The sequence below is a fragment of the Leopardus geoffroyi genome, chromosome D1 (assembly GCF_018350155.1).
Source record: "Leopardus geoffroyi isolate Oge1 chromosome D1, O.geoffroyi_Oge1_pat1.0, whole genome shotgun sequence".
In the NCBI taxonomy this organism is placed as follows: Eukaryota; Metazoa; Chordata; class Mammalia; order Carnivora; family Felidae; genus Leopardus; species Leopardus geoffroyi.
Genome location: NC_059329.1, coordinates 83,002,942 through 83,027,297, shown reverse-complemented (window position 1 = coordinate 83,027,297; position 24,356 = coordinate 83,002,942). Strand labels below are relative to the sequence as shown.

The window sequence follows — 24,356 nt, the reverse complement described above, 5'->3', positions numbered from 1 at the left end:
GTGTGTGTGTGTGTGTGTGTGTGTGTATACATATATATATATATATATACATATATATATACATACATATGTGTGTGTGTGTCTGTATATATATATATATATATATACAGACACACACAAACACACACATACATATATTAGTGTTGTTCTTTTTTTCTCTGAGACACTGTTCAGAATTAATGAGGGTACCTGCAACGATGCTGGCAAGCTGCTGGGTTCTGGAGATGGGGTAGAGGCTGCGAGCCTGAACGATTGCTGAAGCGATTTTCTTGGCATGCTTCTCCTCCCCGTATGTTCTCAGGATGGAGGCAAGTGCCTGTTGATCTAAAGCGTTCACAACATCAGCTGCGGTGGGCATGTCAGGGTACCTACGCACAAGAAGAGCCAATTAGTTCGCTGACGTCAGTTTTCATTGACAAGAGGTGAGACTTCAGAGTACTGAAGTCAGGCATACACACACAGTCTAAGCATCTGAGGTTTTTCAAGTCAGAGACTGAAATCTTACACAAATGAAACAGATTTTCCATTTCAAATACCCATCATAATGGCAAGAGGGGATTGTGTGTGACATTCATCAAGGTCAAAGGCAGCAGGAAATTAAAATATTTTACTAACATTTAATTCACGAAGTTATTATTCCTTAGGCAGATTTCCCCTAAGCCAAAATAATGGAAAATGTTTGGATTTAGTTTGTTGAAAATTTAAACTACCATTTGATTTTTTTTCACATAAGAAGATACAAGATACAAGTTACTGACATATTTAAATGAGCCTATATCCCAGGAACTTAACTAAATCTGAGATTATAAAGTAACCGAGTACTGATATGGGAGCACAAATTGAACTTAGAAAGTCTATACAAGAAGGTACTCCCAGTCAGTTTCCCTCACAAAAAACTGAACAATCTTAATGACAATAATGTATATTACTTCAAATATTTAACGATATTGGCTTATAAACTCAGGACTAAAGTCACCATGGGGTAAAACTTAGTAATCAAGAAATAGTACTAAAGCCTAAGTACTAAACTTAGTACTTAGTACTAAACTTAGTACTAAACAGTACTAAAGCCTTAACAGTACTAAGCCTAAGACAATAATTTTAGGTGGTGGAGACAAAGGAAAACTTCTAGCCAAACAGAACAGATCACATAGTAGGAAACAGCATTCACTCTGTCAGACCATTGCAGTTTACTTTCCTTTAGGGAAATGTGCCAAGGAATTCTAAATGATGAACGAACCAAGAACTTACTTATTGGTAAGACAGCTTTGTTAACAGTATTGTTACTACTCCTGTAATTAATACGTTGGATTGATTGCCAGTTTCACACTGTGAGGACTTTAAGTAATAAGGATATGGTAGAGCTTTAAGGCCTAAGAGGGGGGTTGTAAAGAAACACCTGAAAATCCCTTCTTAAAAATAATAACCTGAACCTTGTTAACATATCTAGTGCCTCCAGGAGAATGGCTTGTCCCCTATTTTGTTATGATCTCTCTCTCTCTCTCTCTCTCTCTCGCTCTCACTCTCTCTGTCTCTCACTGTGTGTGTGAGAGAGAGAGAGAGAGAGAGCACAACATTGCTTTCCAGATCTGCCTCATTTTTTTTAGCTGCCATGACACCCCCAGACCAATGAACATCCTGTAAGGTAGTCCTGTTTCCATCTCAATAGGCTTTGTTCTGCTAATAATAATAACAATAACAACAACAACAATGAGGAGGAGTCAGATCAACATAGATTAGAGTACCTGACTTGCTATTCACACTGAGTAAGACTTTTAACTTACTGAAACCTCAATTTCTAACCTGTAAAATGAAAGTAAACATGCTTTACTCATAGGATTGTTGGGAGAATTAAGGGTGCATGCAGCTGTAAAGCAGACAGTAGAATGTCTGGCACACGGAGAAGGTCAATGAATGTGCATGTCCCCTAGATCTTGCCCATTCCTAAATTTTCCTGTCATCATTCTTGGCCTCATTGACAAAATCCCTGCTAGATCTTACCTAGTTGTGCATTCAACTGCCCAAAACCACTGAGCATCAAGATAAACCTTATTAATGATGGTAAATTCAGACCCAAGGAACAAGGTCCAGCTCTACCAGGAAAACTCTTAAGATTAGTATAGATGGACTTAGCAGTTCTTTATAATACCTTTCTACTGTTAAGTGAGACAATTAAAACAGCATTTTGCTCAAATAGAGTTCAGTGAATAATGGGCATAATTTTATTTTACTCTCATTCTAACATTGAATAGCAATGTACAAGTTTCCATTGTTCCACAAGACAAAAGGGGCAACACTATGAAAAGCTGACAGGCTGCTAGCAGACACATCAGGGTAGGCATTCATAATGAAGAAGTCAAAATCTGCACCCCCCCCCCAACTTAACAGGTGAGAGATTTTAACGGTTCTCCAGAGATTTAAAATGACTACATTAACAACAGAAGGAAAATATTAACATACGTGGAAATTTATTTATTAACTTCCAGGGAAGAATACAACTAACAACAGTTAGACCTACAAGTACTTGAAGCTGTGAACTAACTAAACTATGCTGTAAGATTCTAGTGATAAACGGAACAGGTTAAGAAAGCCTCTTGTGTCCACCTTCACCACAGATATATCAGCCTCCAGGATCTGACTTGCCCTACTTTTTGGTGTGGCCTCCCTCTTCCCATGACACCACTTGGGTAAACACTGCACATATTTACCATGATTCTCCTTTTCTATGAATTCATGTGAATGAACTCCCTTTTTCTGAATGCCATATACTTTCTTCAGATCTGTTAATATCTTTGATTAGGTTATACAGTCTGGGCTATCTACCTGGAAGCCACCCTGCTTTCTAAGATATATTTGCTAAACTCAAATCTCATCCATTATGTATTGACTTAGAGTTTAATGTTTAAGGAAAATTTTATTTTCAGGTTCTTAGGGGAAAACCTCAAGAACCCTGATTCACAACTACAATTTGCTGAGAAGTTTTTACATTAACAATATGGGGATTTACTACCATTAACTAGAAGCTTTGTTCATTGTATTTCAGAAGGCATCCTCTTAACAAGACATAGGAACAGCAGAAATTTGCTTGACATTTTATTACCTCTGCACAACAACCTCAATCTCCAAACATGAAAAGATATTTGACCTTTACTATTAGTCACTACTTTTTAAAGGATTTTCATTATTTTCTTTTATGATCACATTCTTCATTCAATGAATGCCAACTTGGGAAAAAGAAGGTATAAGACTCAGAACAAAAGGTTGCAGCAAGTATGGGTCACAATCCAAGTTACTAGGTCAAATCAGAACATGGGGAAAAGGCTATCTGTGAATAATTAGCATTGGACAAAGAAGTTTGTGGGAAAAGAAGTCAAAGTCAACTCAATATGAATTTGCTGACTTGAATTGGACATTAAATTTCTTATATATAGGTCCTTTGAATAGACTGTAAGAAATTTTGGAAAACCTGTTTGTCTCAGTAGAAATGTTTATGCAGGTCTAGAATTGCAGATTAGTAAAAGTAACAGAATGGTTTGCTTATTCAGATGTAAGAAAATCTAACATTTCTCTTAGAAGATAAGGTTCCCAAAGGTAGGGGCCATGATACATAATTTGGCAGTGGTGGTGGGACATGAAATGAGGGAGAAAAACATGGTTAAGCTTTGTAGGAACAGGCTGTTCAGTCCCTAAGCCAGTGTTAGGCATAGAGACAAGTGCTAATCTAAGCTTTACAAATTAATTTGGATTTAAAAGAACTTATCCTATACTTTACTAGAATGTGAGCCTCATTGTGTTCAAATGTACCTATTTGAATAATGGAATAATGGAGAACAAACTAGTATTTCCATGGTGGTGAGGAATGAACAGGAGGTGTAAAGCGGTCCTATATATAGTACTATGTGGATACAGTACCATAAACTGTAATTTCCCTGGAGAATGTTAAATAAAAGTGACTATACAAGAGACAGCACAAAACACACAATCACTGACCCCTACAATCCTGCATTTCATGCAGGACTCAAAAGAATATGTGTTAAATAGAGTTCCTTTTACATCTCACAAGAGGCATAGTTGGGCCTGCATAAAAATGGATCCATTGTTTCAGATTCACATTAATCAATATTGTAAGCAGTCTAAAAGCCCATATTGTATCTATAAAAAAGATAATTAGTATGAAAGTTATCCTCCTCACTATTTTGTGTAAAGACAGCAATGATTTTTCTTTTAGAATCTCAAATCTAGAGAAACACTAAAGTCTATAATGAGTAGCAAACAAAACTGATTTATTATGTATGGATAGTGTTAGGTGTGGGCGTGTGATGGGAATTCTGCAGTCTTAAAAGGAAATTAAATTCAGGGTGTTTTTGCAAAATTGATTTCTTGTTGTGAGGAGAAATGCTTTATCAATACTCACCTGCCACCATCCATTCTCATGTCCAAGGGGCCGTCCTTCCGAAGGGAAAAACCTCTTTCAGGAGCATCAAGTTGCATGGAGGAACACCCAAGATCCAAAAGAACTCCGTCCAAAGTCCCTGGCTGCACTCCAGCTTTCATTAATAAGGCTTCTGCCTGGCTGAACTGGCCTAGCATAGCTCGGATCTGTTTACTGTGAATAAACCCAGGAGATGGGAGAAAAGACTTCTGTTATATTAAATTCTTAAGGTCTATGATCAATGAAAGGAAGTGTATCCTATTATTAGCTTATTTAACCAATAAATATGTCTTTATGTACTACATAAAGACATTTGGAAATGGAAACTTTACATCCTTGGTTTCAACACCAGAGGTGACTTAATGTAATTTTAGTTTTGCTAATAAATGTAATTTATTGTATACCTGTGAAGGTATACAATAAGTCACTGAATTTGCAAAATCCCTTTGTCAGATCAGGTCACTCACTTTTTTCTTAAAAAAAATAAAAAATCTATAGGTTAGGGAAAAAAGCACATATCATTTATCAAAAGAATAAATTTAGGGATAACAAATGCTGATGAGGATGTGGAGAAAAGGGAACTGTGCACTGTTGGTGGGAATGTAAATTAGTGCAGCTACTATGGAAAACAATGCAGAAGTTCCTCAAAAAATTAAAAATAGAACTACCATAGGATCCAGCAATTCCACTTCTGTAAATATATCAAAAGGAAATGAAAACATTCTGTTCAAGAGATATGTGCACCCCCATTTTCATAGCAGCATTATTTACAATAGTGAGAACATGCAAACAACTTAAGTGTCCACTCCACCAAAAGATGAATAAAGAAGCTGCATGCATACACACACACACACACACACACACACACACAGGAATATTATTCAGCCACAAAAGAGGAAGGAAGTCCTGTCATTTGTGACAGCATATATGGACCTTAAGGGCATTATGTTTAGTAAAATAAATCAGACAGAGAAAGACAAATACTATATGATCTTACATGTGAAATCTTAAAAAATGAGAGAGAGAAAAAAGCCAAATTGATTAAAAAAAAAAAAGGCAGATCAGATTTGTGATTACCAGAGGTAGGAGATGGGGAAAAAGAGAATTTGATGAAGGTGGTTAAAAGGTAGAAATGTCTAGATAAATAAAGTGAATACATATGATGGATGTTAACTAAACTTATCGTGGTAATCATTTGACAATATATGTTGGTCAAATCATTACACTGTACACCTTAAACTTAATACAGTGCTATATGCATTACTATCTCAATAAAACTGGAAAAAATAAATTTTTGAGTAAGCCAATTTAATTACAACAAATAATAAAGTAGAGATCACAGAAAAAAGATATGTCAAACATCTTCAAGCCAAGCATTTTAGCTTTCTCCGTATTTTTCCCATAATTTAGGATAGGGGTGCTGTGTAGCTGCATACTTGAAGCATGAAACTATGCTTAAAATAAATACCTTCTTGCAGAAGCATGTTTTAGCTTTCAGCAGGGATTTTGAAGTCAATGGAGCATTCAAAATCAATAGACAGGCAAGAAGTTGGGATCACCTTGCAGCTATACTAATTCTCCTTCCTACACAAAGTGAGATGCTGCCTGCAGGGTTCTTCGGAAGCCTTAGGGCAACTGGTATGCATTTTGGATGGGGAATGAGAAGAGAAAAAAAATGGCAACTCTCCCAAGACCTCATTCCCTCCATCTACAGGTGGATAGGGTGAATTTGGATTTCAACAGTGTTGGGGAATTCGTATTTATGTTTACTTATGTGTTATGTTTAAGGAGAATTTCACTGCTCATTGGTAATTTTTTCCCAAATTCGAATGGAGAAAGTGATTCTCAGATTCACTCCCCAAAAATTCATTGAATGTCTGCTATCTCTCAGGCATTATGTTAATTGAAGGTATATAAAAATTAATAAAGCATGGCTTTCCGAGCTTTGAAATGAGAGGAAGAAATGTACAAATGAATAGTCTGTGAAACAACCTGATGGGGGCTAATCGTAGAAAGATGGATTGTTATGTCTGTCTTTGGAAAATATAAAATGAATGCTAATACTAATACCGGGAACACAAAAAATAGAATCATGGGATTGAAAAGCAACTCACAAATCACTTATTCCAATTATTTAACTGATGTTTGAATCTCTTCCCTCTCCACTATCACAGTTGAATGGCCTGGGTTGGGGGGGGGCAGTTATTTTTTAGCCACCTCCTGTTCACCCCGTTGGTGAGGGAAGGATTCCCATTCTAGGATTATGGACATTCATTGCTTGAAATATGGCACCTGACCACTGGACAGATGAGATTGACAGTTTATTAATCACACACACTTACAGCCCAGGGGAGGAGGGCAGCATGTGCCCTGCATGGCTACAAGGGGCTTGTACTCACAGACAGAATGGGCAGGCAGAGGCTGTAGGATGCAGGTTTTATACTAACAAAAGAGCAGTGGCCCTTCGTTCCCATGAAAGTGATTGTCTTGTCTGAGTAATTCCATGGGCAGGGAACTGAAACCTGCTTTTCAATGATAAGCAGATGTTGTTAACAAGGGTCATTTGGCTCAGGGACTTTATCTGTGGGAGCACAGTGGGGAGGACAATTTTTGGTTGGTCCACTGGAGGATCTCCTAGTTTTCCTCAGATGTCAAGAACACATAATATTGGGATTTAATTTTAAGGCCTTACACCACAATCCCCTGGTCCATGTTTGAACAGTGCCAATAATAAGAACTCACTACTGTTTTCTTAGTTATTTTTTAGTTGATAGCTGTTTCCTCACTATTTCTACAATTTTTCCTCTTGGTGTCAGTCTATGTAAAACAACTGAAAACTCACAACCATGGAAGCCTTTTACATTTCTTCTGTTGGTCATTGTAAGGGACATTTGTTGGCTACCTCTTAGTTGCCAATCTCTGTTTCAACAGGACCTCAAAATTTCAGCCATGTATTTTGGAAGAGACTCATTATATCTATGATGGCTTATGTGTCAACTCGGCTAGGCTACAGTACCCAGTTATTTAATCAGACAATAATCAAGGTGTTGCTGTGCAGGTAGTTTGTAGATATGGTTAATAATCAGTTCACTTTGGGGGAGCCTGGGTGGCTCAGTTGCTCAAGTGACCAAATCTTAATATCATCACACGTGGTGACCACTCAGGTGTGAGACTGAGCCCTGCGGCAGGCTCTGCACACAGGGTGAAACCTGCTTGGGATTCTCTCCCTCTTCCTCTGCCCCTCCCCCGCTTGCACACATGCACTCTCTCTCAAAATAAATATACTTGCACACACAATTTATATATAAAAATATATTTTATGTATAGTCTATAAATTATAATATATATCAATATATAATACAATATATGTAAGTGTGCGTGTGTGTGTGTGTGTGTGTGTATGTGTATGTGGGTATCTTTTGCTGATTCTATTTCTCCTGAGAATCTTGACAGACGTAGTATCTTAGCTCAAGATGTAGATTTGTGGGGGCGCCTGGGTGGCTCAGCTGGTTAAGCATCCAATTCTTGGTTTTGGCTCAGGTCATGATCTCACAGTTCATAAGTCTGAGCCCTGTGTCAGGCTCAGCACTGACAGTATGGAGCCTGCTAGGGATTCTCTGTCTCCCTCTCCCTCTACCCCTCCTCTATGTGCTCTCTCTCTCTCAAAAATAAATAAATAAACTTTAAAAAAAAGATGTAGATTTGTGATTAGCCATCCTAATTTACATACCATCTCCAAGCCTATATAATTTGTTCAGAGACTGGCATATGTCACAATTCTAGCCGGTGAGATATAAGAGATATTTCCTAGGGATTTAGGAAAAGAAAATTACTTTCTTTCAATGAACTATATAGGAAGAAAAAGGTTTTTCAGACTCTCACTTGACATGAAAGAAGCACACTGCCTGGACTGTTGCCAGCAAATATCCTGACCCAAAGAAAGGAGAGAGTAACCATTTTTGGCCAAAACAGCCACTAGATTGAGCCTCAAATAAAATCCCCAACTTGTCTTAGAACCTTTGAGTTACATAAACTCATAAGTTGTTTGTGATTGAAGCCAGTTAGAAATGCTTTTTCTCTTACTATGGCAGACAAACATCATAACTATTGTAACTATCATGCTCCTTTAAGTCTTCTTTCCTCCAAACCATACTCTTGTTTCTTCTGCTATATTCTCCATTAAAAAAGAAAATCTATCATGCTAGACGCTCTTTTCTGAATGTGTTCCAGTTTGCCTATGCCCCTTGATCTAAATTCTATAATGATCAGCATGGAATAAAGTCAGTTCTGGCCTTTTCTTATTGTAGTTACTATATTAACGCAGCTCGATATCAAAATAATTTTAGAATTGATTTCACAACATTGCCTTATGGTACCTAATACCCTTCAGTTTTTTTTCCTGTACACAGTTGCTAAGCTTCCTCCATCACTGTGTTTTTATAGCTTTGTTTTGTCAAATGTTGTGGATCTAAGTATAATTTCTGCCCTACACATTCTCTACAACCCTTTAGGATCCAGGTATTACCCTTTAACCACAGAATCTTCTTTATATTTCAGCAAAACCTCCAACAAATCACTCCTTCCCAGTCTTAATTCCTTAGTATTACAGCTATTATCCTGCTTGAAGCTAACATACTTATAAAATAACAAGTAACATCTTATAAGGAGTGTTTGCATTCTTGGGTGCCCTCAAACATAATTGTTTAACGCACAGTACTCATACAGTTTTATGCCTGACTATTAGTAAATAATAAAAATGCAATCCTTGTGGTACAAAACTCAGTGTAAAACACAAGTATGAAAATGTCACATGGGAACAAAAGTAACCACATGGCAATAGCACAAAGTAAATCATGTGGCAGATCATTAAGGCAGAGTTTTCTGATGCTGAAATCAGTTATATGTTTCCAGAATTAGATCGTTCTCACAGTCAAAAAACCATCCACAATGTTTACTGACCAATCTGTCGAATGAAAACTCAGCCTTAACTTCAGACCCCGGGGCATTATTTCATATATACAATTATGTTCAGGCTAATTTTCCTGGACAGGCACATTCCATGACCCCTTTTCTCTTTCTTCCTCCCTTCCTTCAAATTTTAACTTTCAGTGTTTTTTGCATATGTATTTCACAAGGATTATAAAACAAGTAACAGAAAGTGTGAATTGGCCAGGGAGGATCATGATGGTCACAAAAAATAGAGGCAAACCAGGACATTTAGCCATAATTACAAATGCACAATTTGTTCAAATTGTCATTATCGTGTGTCATCACCTTAGGCTCCCCAGGATGTAAGCAGAATACTACTGTGACTCAAAGCACATCCTATGTGAGAATGGTTCTGCAACCCAAACCCAGGAAAAACCAAAGTGCTTAGCAGTAGAGTGTCAACAATACCTTGGTTGCTGGAAGCCATTTATGAGGTTCTCTGTGATAATCTTGATTCTAACAAGTCATCTGCACTTTGAGTACAAGTGATGGGTCTGTTTATTATAAAGGACTAAGGTGCACTGGGATATACTGCGGTGGTGATATAAGAGTAGTTACAACTCACTGTGTATTTGATTTAGGATTGAATGTGGCACATTATCACTCCTCTAACTGCACATAAAGTCTAATAATAAGGGTTTAAGGATGTTAGAGATGAATTACCCTACAAATGATAAAAGTGGATCCAACTCACAGGGTTGAACATCTTGGAGTTAACATGAATACCTATCCATCTTGGTTTTAAAACCCCAAAACTCCAATGGTTTATAAAATGCTTGATACAAAAGAGGTACTTTGGCTGCCCAGGGATATATAATTTTCAGTTTCATGGAGAGAAGACTTATTTGTGTAGAATCAGGTAACACAATTTAAAACATATGTTTATGTTCAGAAGTCTGAACATAAATGTTCAAAAAACACTGAATTTGGAGACTAACTCTGAGACAGGCTAGGGAAGAAAACCATCACTATTATACTTTTCCTCATAGGATTTAACACTCTTCCACCTTCACCAATAATACTAAAAAAATGCTTTAAGTCATTATATGCCTCTAGCCTCAAGTACAGTAATGAACTTTTCCATAATAAACAAATATAGAAACATACACAACTGACAAAAACAAAAAATGGTCCATGAAAATGATTAATGACAGTCTTGGTTCTTTCTGAATCACTTAACTTTTGCTGTGTGGCAAACTACCCCAAAACTTATTAGCCTAAAACAACAATTATTTATCAGCTCATATTCTGTACATCAACAATTTAGGTTAGGCTCAACTGGGTGATTCTTTTGATAGTGGGTGACTGAGGCTTAGTTGGTCTCATTTGGCCTCAATTACATGTTGGCCCCAATTACATTGCTGGGAAGTTGGCTGGGGTAAACCATGTGCCTCTACCATGTAGCCAGCTAGCCCAACCTTCAACACAGAGTGGTCAAGTTCCAAAAATAGCAAGGTAGGACAACCCCAATACAGAAGTACTTTTTAAGTTTCTGATTATGCCAATGGGATTTTCTAATATCCCATTGGCCAAAGGAAGCCCACAGCTCAATTCAGGTTCAAAGGCTATAAAATTAGATTCACCTCTTGATAAAAATAGTAAAGATATATTACAAGGGAGTATGTAGAGAAAAGAGAGGGATTACAGTGGGCATTTTTGCAAACAATGTACCACTTTCTTTGTATTTAGGAGTGAATTTGAAAGTAGGAAGGAGAAAAAAAATTCCCTCTAGATTCTCTTCTACGGAGTTAGAATTTATATTACAGAGTAGCTTCCTCTACAGGCATCACAAGAAATACGCAGTGGTGAGTGGTGGTATTTGATGTCAGAATGCAGAGGAAGACTAAGGTGCTAGGTTCTGATACCAGAAATACAACTCTGGGCAGAGACCAACAAGGAGTCTGCCATATGGGTCTGGCAAGAGCTAATACGTGATCATCTGGGAGGGGGTAGCATGTGGTAGTAGGGGGCCTGCAAGAAAGCAATGTATTGGGAATTAGTTGTGTTCACATCAAGTAAATGTGGCAGCAAATAGGCGGGCTCTAACTGTTGGCCAGACTTTTCCTAAAAAAACAAGTCGTGTAGGACAAGTGTAAAGGAATTGAGGTGCTAAACAGGAATAAGGGAAGAGATTCAGGCATAAGACAATAAGCTTAGACACGTAATTAGAACCAGCCCAGTCACTAAAACTAAGGCATCAAATCAGGAGTAGTAGTAAAGGCAACTTGATGCTATCACTTAGGCTACAGACTAGGCCATCTTCAATCCATTACCGGAGCCCTGTGGTGAAAAATGAGGGTACACTGAACTAGCAGATGGATATGCAGAAAACTCTAATCATATGAACTAGAGTGACAAGCAGAGCAATGGAAAGCAGAAGAGAACTAACATTTCTTAAGAAGCTGCCAGGAACAGTACCCAGACACTTCAAGTTTGTTTCACTGAACTTAAAGTGAACTGAATCTAGGGTTCACTTCATCATAAACCTGAATCATTCATTTTGTGTGTACACTTGGAGACATACCTAGGTGATAACATTCCATAAGAGGATAAGAGCAAAATACAAATAGCTTTTTTTTTTTTTTTTTTTTTTTTTTTTTACTGTGGCTCCAGGTCCTTCTTACATTAGCATCAACATTATTTCATATGAATCCCAATGTACTGCCTATTTTCCAGTCATTAAATTTAATTGATCTGTAGGCAAAAAGCAGGGCCCGTGGTTGCTTTTACCATGTCCTTAGGCCTCCCAAATAGGAATTCAGAGTGAGCCAAAGCAGTGGATGAAACATGTAGTTAATTTGAGCAATGGTAAGAAGAAACATCCAGAGTGCTTTCTGTGTGCCAGACCCTATGCTTTATACTTATCAAATCATTTCAGCTCCTGCTAACCTTATGATGTAGGTGACACTATGGCTGCAATCTGCAGATGAAGAAACAAGTTCAGAGGTGAAGTTACTTATCCAAGTCATACGACTAGTAAGTGGCAGAATTAGAATGCAAACTCAGGCTAGTCTGGCTACTGAGTCTCTGTTCGCAACCACTATACTGTGATACCTTTCAACTTTCTATTTACTTAGTACCATTTCAGATCTCTTACTCCTTACCATTATGACCTTGTCATGATCCACAAATCCGCCTAGTTTGTCTGATTTTTTTATTAAAATACTTTAATTGTTTTTAGTGTTTGCCATCTCTTCATAGTTATAGGTCTGCAGATTCAGCACTCAACAAATATTTGCTGAATAAGGATTATCTATTAGGTGCTGGACACAGGAATATAAAAATGAAAGAGAGCATATAATATAGAAAGGTATATGCACAAACTCACTAAATTACAGAGGAGGTGGTTTATTTCTTCTTAAAACAACAGTGGCAGAGTGGAATGGGGATACTGCAGCATAAGGTTTATGTTTAAATCTTGGCTCTGCTACTTATTAAACCCTGTGGTATTGGACAAGTTATTTAATTTCTCTCCATTTCAGTTCCTAATATCTCATGCTATTTAAATTTTCCCCTTTTATTTTAAGTTTTTTTTTTTTTTTGAGGTTGGGGTAGAGAGAGAGAAAGAGAGAGAGAGAGAGAGCAAGCAGGGGAGGGGCAGAGAAAGAGGTAAAGAGTGAATCCTAAGCAGGCTCTGTGCTGAGAGCATAGAGTCTGACACGGGGCTTGAACCCATGAACTGTGAGATCATGGCCTGAGCTGAAACCAAGAGTCGGATGCTTAACTGACTGAGCCAACCAGGCGCCCCAAGTTTCCCCCCTTTAACTCAACTTAGTATGGAAGAAATATCTCAATAAGTTCTGGACTCAGACTGAATCAGACCATTAGCTTTCTAATTCTTTAATTATTTTTGAATCTGACTATGTTAGGTATTGTTAATCTTGACTCCAGCAAGATCTGCACTTGGAATACAAGTTATGGGTCTGCTCTATTACAAAAAACTGTGGTGCACTGGTATGTACTGAGGCAAATGTAAGAGCATTTGATTTGTGTATTTAAGATCGGATATATAACTTCATCTTTCTTCTAGCTGCATATTGTCTAATGATTCTGGAGCCAGATTCCTCATTTGCACTATGTGAACAACACAGCAGTACCAATGTCATGGAGCTTTTGTGAAGAGTATATTAATTAATGTACATGAGAACACCTACTAAGATGCCCTAGGCATAGAAAAGCCCTCAAGAAATGTTACTTCTCTTCCTCTGCTCCATGTTGTTTTATTCCCTTAGATACTCTTCTTACAAGTTGGTCACTATGCTGCCAATCAAGAGCTGGGAGCATTGGCAAGGATTTCCTTCAAGCCCACCAAATGCAGGGCATAGTGGCTGTGACCCTTTGACTACAAAGATTTTTCTCTCCAACCTCTTTGATGTGCCACTATTATTTCTCCTTCCACTTCACCATGCCCGTTTTAGTTTGAGAACTTGTTCACTTTTCTTTTGAGTTTTTATTTAAATTCCATTTAGTCAACGTACAGGGTAACATTAGTTTCAGGTGTACAATATAGTGATTCAACAATTCCATACAACAACTGGTGCTCATCACAAGGGCACTCCTTAATCCCCATCACCTATTTTTTTTGCCCATCACCTATTTAACCCATCCCCCACCCCCATCCACCTGCCCTCTGGTAAACATCAGTCTGCTCTGTATAGTTAAGAGTCTGTTTCTTGGTTTGCCTCTCTCTCTCTCCCTCTCTCTCTTTCCCCTTTGCTCATTTGTTTTCTTTCTTAAATCCCAAATATGAGTGAAATAATATGGTACCTATCTCTGACTGACCCATTTCACCCAGTATAACACTCTCTAGCTCCATCCATGTCATTGCAAATGGCAAATGCCATTCTTTTTTCATGGCTGAGTAATATTCCATTATATATTGGAATTATATATTGCATTATATGTCACACCCTCTTTATCCATTCATCAGTCAATTGGCACTTGGGCTGCCTCCATAATTTGGCTATTGCAGATAATGCTGTTACAAACATCAGGGTACATGTATCCTTTTGAAACAGTATTTTTGTATTCCTTGGGTAAATACCTAGTTGTGCAATTGTTCTATTGTAGGGTAGTTCTATTTTTTTACTTTTCAAGAACCTTCTATACTGTTTTCCAGAGTGGCTGAGCCAGTATGCATCCCCACCAACAGGGCAAGAGGGCTCCCTTCTCTCCATTTCCTCACCAACACCCGGTGTCTCTTGTGTTGTTGATTCCAGCTATTCTGACAGGTATGAGATGATATCTCACCATAGTTCTGATTTGCATTTCTTTGATGATAAGTGATGTTGATAACTGTTAACTTTTTGATATGTTTATGTTTACCATACCGCATAGAGCTCTTTGCAGACACATATATATGTAATCTAAGATATTTTGATTTTCATATTAATTATGATCACTTTTAAATATTATTAAAAGATGCCCTTGCTCAAAGAATAGTTTCATATACTGCAGAGATAGAATGAAAAAAACATTATTTTTGCTTTGCATAATTTGTTCAAAATCTTCGATAGCATTATATTTACTGACCATTGTATTTCCTTTCAGGAAATACTTGTTAAAAACTGATCTAGCCATTCATTCAAACTCACAATGTACATTTTAGAATAATACACATTTTAGAAATGATAAAATGTAATTGGTATTTGTATCTCTTACGAAATTTTTCAACATTTATTCACTGGAGTAATCTCCCCTGTTCTGGAATAATAGCTTGGCAGGCCTCATAACTTTTCCACTCACTAATTTGTTACAGTCCTATAGCTATTGTGAGTTGTAAACATAGCAAGGTTAGATATTAGACTGTCCAGTGCTCGGCTACAAAAACAAACAACAAATGAATATTTACTGAGCAACTATTAAATATCAATCATTGTTCTAAGCACCTGTGATGTAAGTAAATAAAACATAAAATCCCATGACTGCAGAGCTTACAATCCAGAAGATAATCCAATCAATATATTTGAAAACATCTATTTCTGTCTATAGCAGTTAACTTGATCAGAACAACCCTTCCATTGAAAAAACCTAGGAAAGTTGGAGAATTACAATTATCTGTTTGAAGGGATCAGACAGCTACAAAAGCAGCTAAGACTTGAGGAGATAAATGGGTAGTGCAAACAAGTGAGCCTGACATTCAAGGCCTTTGTTTATTTGCAAGTAGAAACTGAGAGGCTATGAAACTGAGGAGAACTTTTGGGAACCTTATAGGATGAGGGAGACAAAGATTGAGCTTAGAGTCCATTAAGTGGGTATGACCAGGAAATAGCCCCAAAATTTTAGATGGGACCCAAAAGGGCTAAAACTCGTGGAAAGGTAGACCAAAAATAAGTCACACAAAGACTGCAATACAGTTTCAAATCAGTTCAATACACACTGCCATAAGGTGATATGGTCTTAGATGAATTGCCCACCAGAAGCAACAGTAAATAATATCTGGAGGAAGATACATTTCAGGCTCTCAAAATAGCTCCATGAGTTTTCAAAAACAATGTATGAAATCAAATAAAAAAACTACTAGATAGACCAAGAGATAAAGCCCAAATACCTTAAGGAATAGATAATAGAAACAGACATACAGAATACAGAATAAAGTCCTTAGAATGAACTTTAAGATAACTAATATGCTCAAGAAAAGAAAGGATAAATTAAGTAATTTCAACCCAAAAATGCCTCTATAGACAATAGTAAGATGAAAATCAGAGCAAATGGAAAGCAGATAAACACAAGAATTAAAATTAAGCATTCAATAGGTAAGTTTAGAAAACAGACCATGAAAGTACTACTGACATAGAAGATAGTTTAGTGGAAAGTATTAAGACTGAAAAAGGCAGAGGAAATGATTTGAAAAATACAGAACAGAGCATAAGAGACATGTAACATGGTAATGAAATCTAACATATGTATAACTGGAATTCCAAAGCAGAAGAGAGAGGAAATGAGGCAAAAAAAACAATGTTTATAATGATATAATGACCAAGAGACTCCAAAATGATTCAAGGTTTCAAGCCACAGATTCAAAAAGCATAATAAAGTCTAAATAGAATAAATACATAAACAAGCAAAACCAAAAGGAAACAAAACCAACAGTGGGACCTTCATAGTAGAATTTGTGAAGACAAGGGAAATTAAAATATTAAGAACAAAGAAAAATGATATATTGCATTCACAGGAGCAATAATCAGAACCGAAGTAATGAAAGCCAAAAGACTGGTAAATTTTTTTTCAGAAGTGAAAGGGAAATAAAAATATTTTCAGATAAAGAAAATTGAGATAATTCACCACTAGCAGACCCATACTAAAAGACATACTAAAAATAGTTTTCTTCAGGCAGAAGGAAAGTAATCTCAAGTTGAAAGAAAGAAAATACATGATGGAATAAAGATCACTGGAATGTGTAACATATTGGTAAATCTGGATGAATAGTGACTGTATAAGATAATAATAATTTCTTGTGCCTTTTATATATGTAAAGTTAAAGCACAAGAGGCAAGCGTGTGATAAATGTAGTTAACGAATTTAAAATTCTTGCAATTCCAGTGTCCAGAAAGAGATTAAAGTACTAATTTATGTGAGATTTTCATAGCAAATTATGCATATTGTGATCTCCAGAGTAACCTTAAAAAGAATAATAATGTATAATGTATGAGCAACCAGAGAGAGAAGATAGAAAAACAACAAGAAAAGAAGACAATAAAGGAGTTTAAAAAAAAAAAAAAAAAGGAACAAAGAATAGGTTAGGCAAGCAGAAAACAAACAGGAAAATAGTATACAGATTTAAACTCAAATGTAACAGTAATTATATTAAATACTCTTAGGTTAAATATTCAAATTCAAAGACTAAGATTTTTAAAATCTATATGCTGCTTATAAATAACAACTTAACTCTTGGAGACAGAAAAGTAAAAAGTAAGGGGGAAAATGTCATACATAATCATCATGGTAGTTTTTTAAATATCACTCTTAGTAAATATAGAATAAGCAGACATATAGAAGACTCCAAATACATAATTATCAACTTTGATATAACTGAAATGTGAAAACTCCCCACTGTAAAACTACACAATATACATAGTTTTAAAGGTATACTGAATATGTAAAAAATGGACTATATGCCAGACTATAAGACTAGTTTCATCAAATTTCAAAGAACTGATACTATACAAAATGTGTCTTCTAAACATAGTGGAACTTAATTGGAAATCAATAATAGGAAAATAGCTAGAAAGTCCCCAAATGTTTAGAAGTTTAGTGATACACTTCTAAATAATACAGAAAGAATGGAAATTAGCAAATATTTTTAAACAATGATAAAAAGTACAGCATAACTTAACACCCAATGAAAATGTAACACATCGAAACTTATATTTTTAAAATTATGTTTGAAAAAAATTCACATACTTGAATGTTCATGTTTAAAAAGGCTGAAAAGCAATGATCTATGCATTCATTTTTATAAGTTAAACAACAGCAATTTAAATTCCTAAAAAGAGGTAGGAAATTCTATAGAGCAAAAACAAATTATAGAAAAAGAACATACAATCGAAAGCATTAAACAAAAACCAAAAACTTCTTCCTTGAAAATACTAAGAAACTTGTTTAACCCCTTATAAAGATGATGACGAAGTGAGAAGAGAGACATTACTAATATAAGGAATGAAAAAGAACATGTCATTACAGATTCTACAGACATTAAAAATGCAATAGGAGGACACTGTTAGCAACTTTGTGAAAATAAATTAGAAATTTATAAGAAATAAAAAATTTCCCAGAAAAATCCTATATATAAAACTGACCTAAGAAAAAATGTAAACTAGTCCTAAAACATTAAGATATTAAATCTATAATTATAAAACCTCACACAAAGGAAACAGGCGTAGATGGCTTTATTATGAATTCTTCTAACATTTATACAACATCAATATTATGTAAACAAACAAACAAAAAAAATCAGTAGTAGTATATAAGCTCTTCCAGAGAATAGAGAAAGAGGAAATCTCTTTCAACTCAATTTACAAGGTCAGAATAACCCTGATATAAAATTCAACAAAGATATTACAAAAAAGAAAAACTAAAGACCAATCTCTCTCATGGACAAAATAAAAAATAACAAAATTAACAAAATATGAGCATACCAAATCCAACTACACACATATGAGATGATAGATATCGCTAGGTTGACATCCAAGCGGCAAGACCCATGAAGCAGTTGACCACACTATACTGAAGCTAAGGAGAGAAGTCAGGGCTGGGCAGATAGCTTCTGCAATTGTCTCAGAATAGTAAGCACTTAAATTTTTTACTAAATGAATATATAACAGGACTTTAAAGTGGAAGACTTCTTCTGGTCTCCGTTTCAGGCCTGTATTTTCAGGAGATGGATACTTGATACTAAAAGAAATATCAAATAAAAATGTAATTTTCCCAAATATTTGGTCTAGAGAAGGCTTCATTATACTTGGGCCCCTCATAGGGATGTTATATATACTTTAATAGTATAAAAAAGAATAGAAAAGGAATAAAAAAGACTTCTAATAAGGAAATTTTCTTGGTAAAAACTGCTTTCTTATTTTAGCATTTCATTTACTCTTTTGACATGGTATTCAAACACTGAACTCTGATTCTATGTAATGCTCACATAAAAACACCAACATAATTGGACTGTACTATTCCAGTGTTTGCTGATCATTTCTTCCTAGATTGCTATAGAACTTACTGATGATTCATTTGGTGCTCAGTACATGCTACTTTGTAACATTATTGTGTGTATCCTGCTTCATCTGCAATAAGAACCTAAATTTCTTAAGGGTCACATGGACTAGGTCATATACTCTTTTGTATCACCCCAAAATTTGTAAGTGTATAATAAACTTTTTTTTTTTTTACAATAAAGGTGGTGATTATGTTGAGAAGCGAGAACATTTAGTATAACTCATTTCTTTTTTTAAGTCATACTTAAATGCGATCAACTACTAAAAAAGAGATGTAAGATACAAAGTATACTTATACAGGCTTTGGAGAGGAAGCGTAGTTATACAGTGTTTATCCCGTAAGTAGTTAACTAAATACAATTGTTATATGGGCATAAGTTTTAGACACTTATTTTTCACATGTCTGAGAGTTATAAGTTTTATAGAACTAACCTGTAACCACAATCAATTTAGATTATTTTAAGTTTTTGTTCACAATATCTTGCCACCTACATACAATATCAAAGGAAAGAACACTAGCATGTTCTATTATGAAAAAAATAAAAATCACAATTCATACCAACTATAGCAGAGAATTAAAGATAAATTTAATTCATTCAATAAAAAAGAAAACTTTGAAGAGCTTTACTTTGAAAGATAGTATTACAGTCACAATACCATTTAAACAAAATTTCTTTTTGGAGTATTCTTTTTCCTCATCTGGGGCACTTAAAAAGTCCCAGAAATAAATGTATTCTTTTTCATATGCAGAAAAATTTATCTACAGTCCGGTTTTCTCTGGGTAATAATTATATAGTAATTAAAAAATAGTCTTTAAACCGCTCCTTCTATGATTTCTAATATGTCTCTGTCTTTTGCATGCTGGTTAACCTCGCTCCCTTCATACTACCCTCACATCCAATTTTCTAAAAAGTAATGTGATAATTGGAATAAAAAGTATCCATTTTTCGGAGGTTTCACTTTCTAAAATTTATACCCTGTGAAGTAGGTTAGATGAATTCAGCCTCTAAATAATCACTGTGCATATACACTGCCAAAATATACCACTGATTCTATCAGTTATTCAGGGAATTCTATCACAATTTGAACATCAATAGTTTTGAATGCTTGGCATTGTTGATGCAGGATGCTTGAATGATGGCCTGAATCAAATCTGAAGGGGCCAGATGATTTAATCTAGACATCTCTAATTAAGGATGAATATCACAATCATCTGGAGAGTGTTTACAAATTATGGATTTTTTTTTTTACCAACCTAAAGAATCAACATCAAGACAAGCATGCTATATTTTGGGGATTTTCCTGAGGTATTCTCACTTACAGCCCTCTTTAAGGTGCAACAGTTAGATTCAGACACAAAGAAAAAAAAAAACTTTAGGCATGTTTATAAAGACCATGAGGAATGGTAAATTCTTGAGGCTGATAATAGCTTTTATGAAGTATGTACAACAAGCATGAAGCAAATGAGTGAGAAAAATTAAATGCTTACTATTATACTAAAGAATGATGGTTGTCACATAGACAAAGGACAGCAGCTGTTAGGAACCTGAGGCTTAGGAAGCAGGTGTGTATGTCACTCCTTGCAGAGAGAAGAGAGAAATTCCACTTAACTTGTGGTAAGCAATAAAGTCACCTACACAGAGGAAGTGGTATGGGGGCACGTGCTAACCTGCCTTCATGTATCAACTGGCCCTAACTCTAGTCAATCTGAAATTTCCAATTCCTACCCTAGTAGCCTTTGATGGATGGACTCTAAGACGGCACCTTGAGTTCAGTTTAAATAAATAAATAAAAATCACTAAATACAACCAAGTATTTTAAAATGAAGGAAAAAAATCTATAATGGAAGTCAGCAGTGTTTTTCATTTTTTTAATGTCTATTTATTTGTTTTGAGAGAGAGAGGGAGGGAGAGTGAGACAGAGAGAGACAGAGAGACAGAGAGAGACAGAGAGAGACAGAGAGAGAGAGAATCCAAGCAGGATCTATACTGTGAGCACAAAGCTCAATGCAGGGCTTGAATTCATGAACCGTGAGATCATGACCTGAGCTGAAATTAAGAGTCAGATGCTTAACTGACAGAGCCACCCAGTTGCCCCGAAGCAGTGTTTTTCAAATGAAGAGAGTAGTCATTAGTTCAAAATTCAGACCATGAAGTCTGAAGTTTTAATGTTTAAATTAATGCACATTTTTTATCTATTCTATATCTGTGTTCATTTTAATATAATGTTTAATTATAAAACCATGTTTAACTTAACAAGTTGATGCCCTAAAAGCCATATCATGTTTTTCCTGTAGTCTTGAATACTCACTGGGCAACACTGCTGACAACTACTGGAGTATTAAAATGTGTATCCAGAGAAAATAAAATAAAATGATGCATCTGAGAAGAAGAAGAAAGCATGCAAACTTTTGTCCTGTTGGTGGTTCTCATTAGCTTAGAAACTTAGTGTGGTCATTACATAATATAGCAAGAAGATTATGGCAAATAGTTAATGGTTTTAGTCTAAGGAAAAGAAAATATAACCTTTCTGGCCTCTTTAAGAAAGTTCATTAAAACTTAAAATTGATAGTGGGAAATTTTAGTAAATTTTCATTGCTTTTTTAAGTTCAGTGGGAGTAAGAAAAATTCATTCCCTCTGTAAATGCAAATTAAGTCACTGGGTGTGTGTCAGAAGGAAATTTCTTTTAGCCATACTATTTTCCAGTGACCTCTCTCTGAAAAAAGGTTTCTGTACTTTTCAGTTGCTGAGTTTTAGTCCTGTAACTACTATATATAATTTCTCATTTTAAAAGAATATTCAAGGGTATATTAGTAGCAGATAATCTCCCAAACCAAGCATGGATTTAGTTCATATATATCTTGAGTGCTGTTATTTTGCAAAAGGGTGCCTGGGTGATTAGATTCAAACCTGGAAATGCAATGTAAGAAATAATCTCCAGGATCTATTTTTTTTTTTTTTTTTGGTCAGATTAATGTTGCCTAATTCCAATACTTTTCTGGTATACAAGATTTTACTTCCTGCATTATTAACTTAAAATACATTAAACACATTACATGAAAGATTTTTAAATGCAGTCCAGTGTGCTAAAGTTTGTGTTTCTAGTCCATTTAATAATGTTAATAAACATATAGTGTCCAAATAATTAGAAGGATTTTAAGGAGTTGACTACAATGCCGATTAAGTAGATTTCATCATTCAAAGATTATTATTAGGTTTAGGTATAAAATATATTTTCAACCACTCAATATATTTCTATATATGACATATAAATTCAATTATTCTAAAATCTGGAGGCTAACTGTGGCTTTAGGTACATCATAATAATACCAGCTTTTGGCCATAATAGATTAAATCAATTTTGAAATGTTAATATCCTTCTATGCACAGATAAATGCTTTTGAGATTTTTAAGGAAATCAGTCTGCTAGCATTTTCTGAATACTTCTTTGTGTCAGGTATTATGTTAGATACTAAGGTAACAAAGGTAACACCTGGTCCCTAGTCTCCAAGATCTCACAGTAAATAATAGTACAAAGCTTTATTATCTACCGAATCTTTTAACTTAGATGATTACATTTGGAGCTTCATCACCATCCTAGAAGTTATATAATATACTTTTACCTTTAACTTATAGTTATTGAAACGTGGGCTTAGAGAATATTTTTCTCATGTATCTTTGTATAAGATTATCTAGCACACTAACGGGGAGCATAGTGGATCCTCAATAAATATTTGATAATGAGTGATGCGCTCAAGGTCACATAGCTAGTACCAGTAACACTAAGAATTAAACTCAGGTCAAGTTAATTCTAAGACCAAGAGGTCAAAGTATTACTGTAGATAGTTTTGAGAGGTTGATTCAGGGCATCTGTTTGTACATCTCTCTGATGTAACTGATTCAACAACTTCTTAATATAGTAATTCTTGAGCTATGTATACATTTTTTTTTTAAGGTGGAATGGCATGCATGCCAGGAGAAAAAGTCTATTCATTGTTCTAGTTTTAGCATCCACCCTTGAGGGAGAGGAGGCAGCAAAGAAATGGAATTATAGAGCTCGAGCATCCAGGTGAGCAATATGGATGGTTAGGGCACTGGCAAGTATTATCAGACTGAAATTATCAGCCTGCTTAAAAAACAAAACTAAACTAAAAAAAAAAAAAAAAAACAAAAAAAAAAACTTATTGTGTGCTCAAAAACAGGAATAATCCAAATCTCAATCTTGAATCAGAATTAACCAGGTTAGCCTCAGACCAGTGTAACTAGATTTCCTCGAAGGACTAGGTATCTCAACTTTCCAAAATGGAACAACAATAAAATCTGAAATAACATGGTTCTGCATTAAGTACTAAAATGAATTCACCTGAATTTTAGTGTCAGTTATTTGGGTTATTTCATTTGTGTTTAAATGAGTTTTACAATAAATTTTTATTGAAAGGCAATTTACAGGATGCGTGGGCTCTGGATGTCAAAATGCTCAGAAATGCTGTGTGTCTTTGGGAAAATCATTTCTATAGCTGGGCCTGTTTAGTCATTATAAAATACCAGGGCTAGACTTAAACAAAAAACAAAACCAAACCTCAAATATGCCAGGGAAACTCATATTCAGTAATTTTTGGACAGTGAAAAATAATATTTATTGAACCCTTACTATGTGGCAGGCATTGTTCTGAGTACTCTTGTTGTATTAAAGCATATAATCTTCAAACACACCTGAAGTAAGGACAACGATATTCTCCCATTTCATAGATGAGGAATCTGAGGCAGCAGAGCTCCAGAACTTCTTGAGGCTTACAGAGCCAATAAGTAGTAAACATGGGATTCCAGCCTAGGCAGTCTAGTTCTAAAGCCGGTCCTGTGCCATACTGCCTCTGTAGACAACAAGAGTTAATCGAGTGCAACAGCTCAATTGATGGCTACCTTTTACTGAGTTGTTACTATCTGCCAGACATTGAACTACCTTATGTTTGTTATTTCATCTAATTCTTACAGAAACAATAGTCTTTGAAGTAGTTGTTATTATACCTATTTCACAGGTCAGGAAACTGACTCTGATTTTAAAAATGCATGGTCACTGTCAGAGGTAGCGGCAGGCTGAGATTCTAACCTTGTTTGCTCTTTGCTTCTAATGCCTCTATGCTTAACCAATGTGCAATATTAGGATGCTTTGTTAGAAATATGCTACTTTTGGAGTTGGAACTCATCATATACATTTTGAACTT

General features: G+C 35.4%; 1 protein-coding gene across 7 annotated transcripts in view; it reads right to left on the bottom strand.

The window, feature by feature from the left end:
* Window positions 1–24,356, bottom strand: part of METTL15 (methyltransferase like 15) — a 212,421-nt gene that overhangs the window by 59,486 nt on the left and 128,579 nt on the right. For 5 of the 7 annotated variants that reach the window (XM_045484835.1, XM_045484829.1, XM_045484833.1 and 2 more), the window contains 2 exons: window positions 4,415–4,606; window positions 190–368 (listed from right to left, as the gene is read on the bottom strand). In XM_045484835.1, the coding sequence (XP_045340791.1) occupies window positions 190–368; window positions 4,415–4,606 (371 nt within the window). The remainder of the gene's footprint in view (window positions 1–189; window positions 369–4,414; window positions 4,607–24,356) is intronic. The other 2 variants (XM_045484831.1, XM_045484834.1) reach the window with 1 other exon arrangement.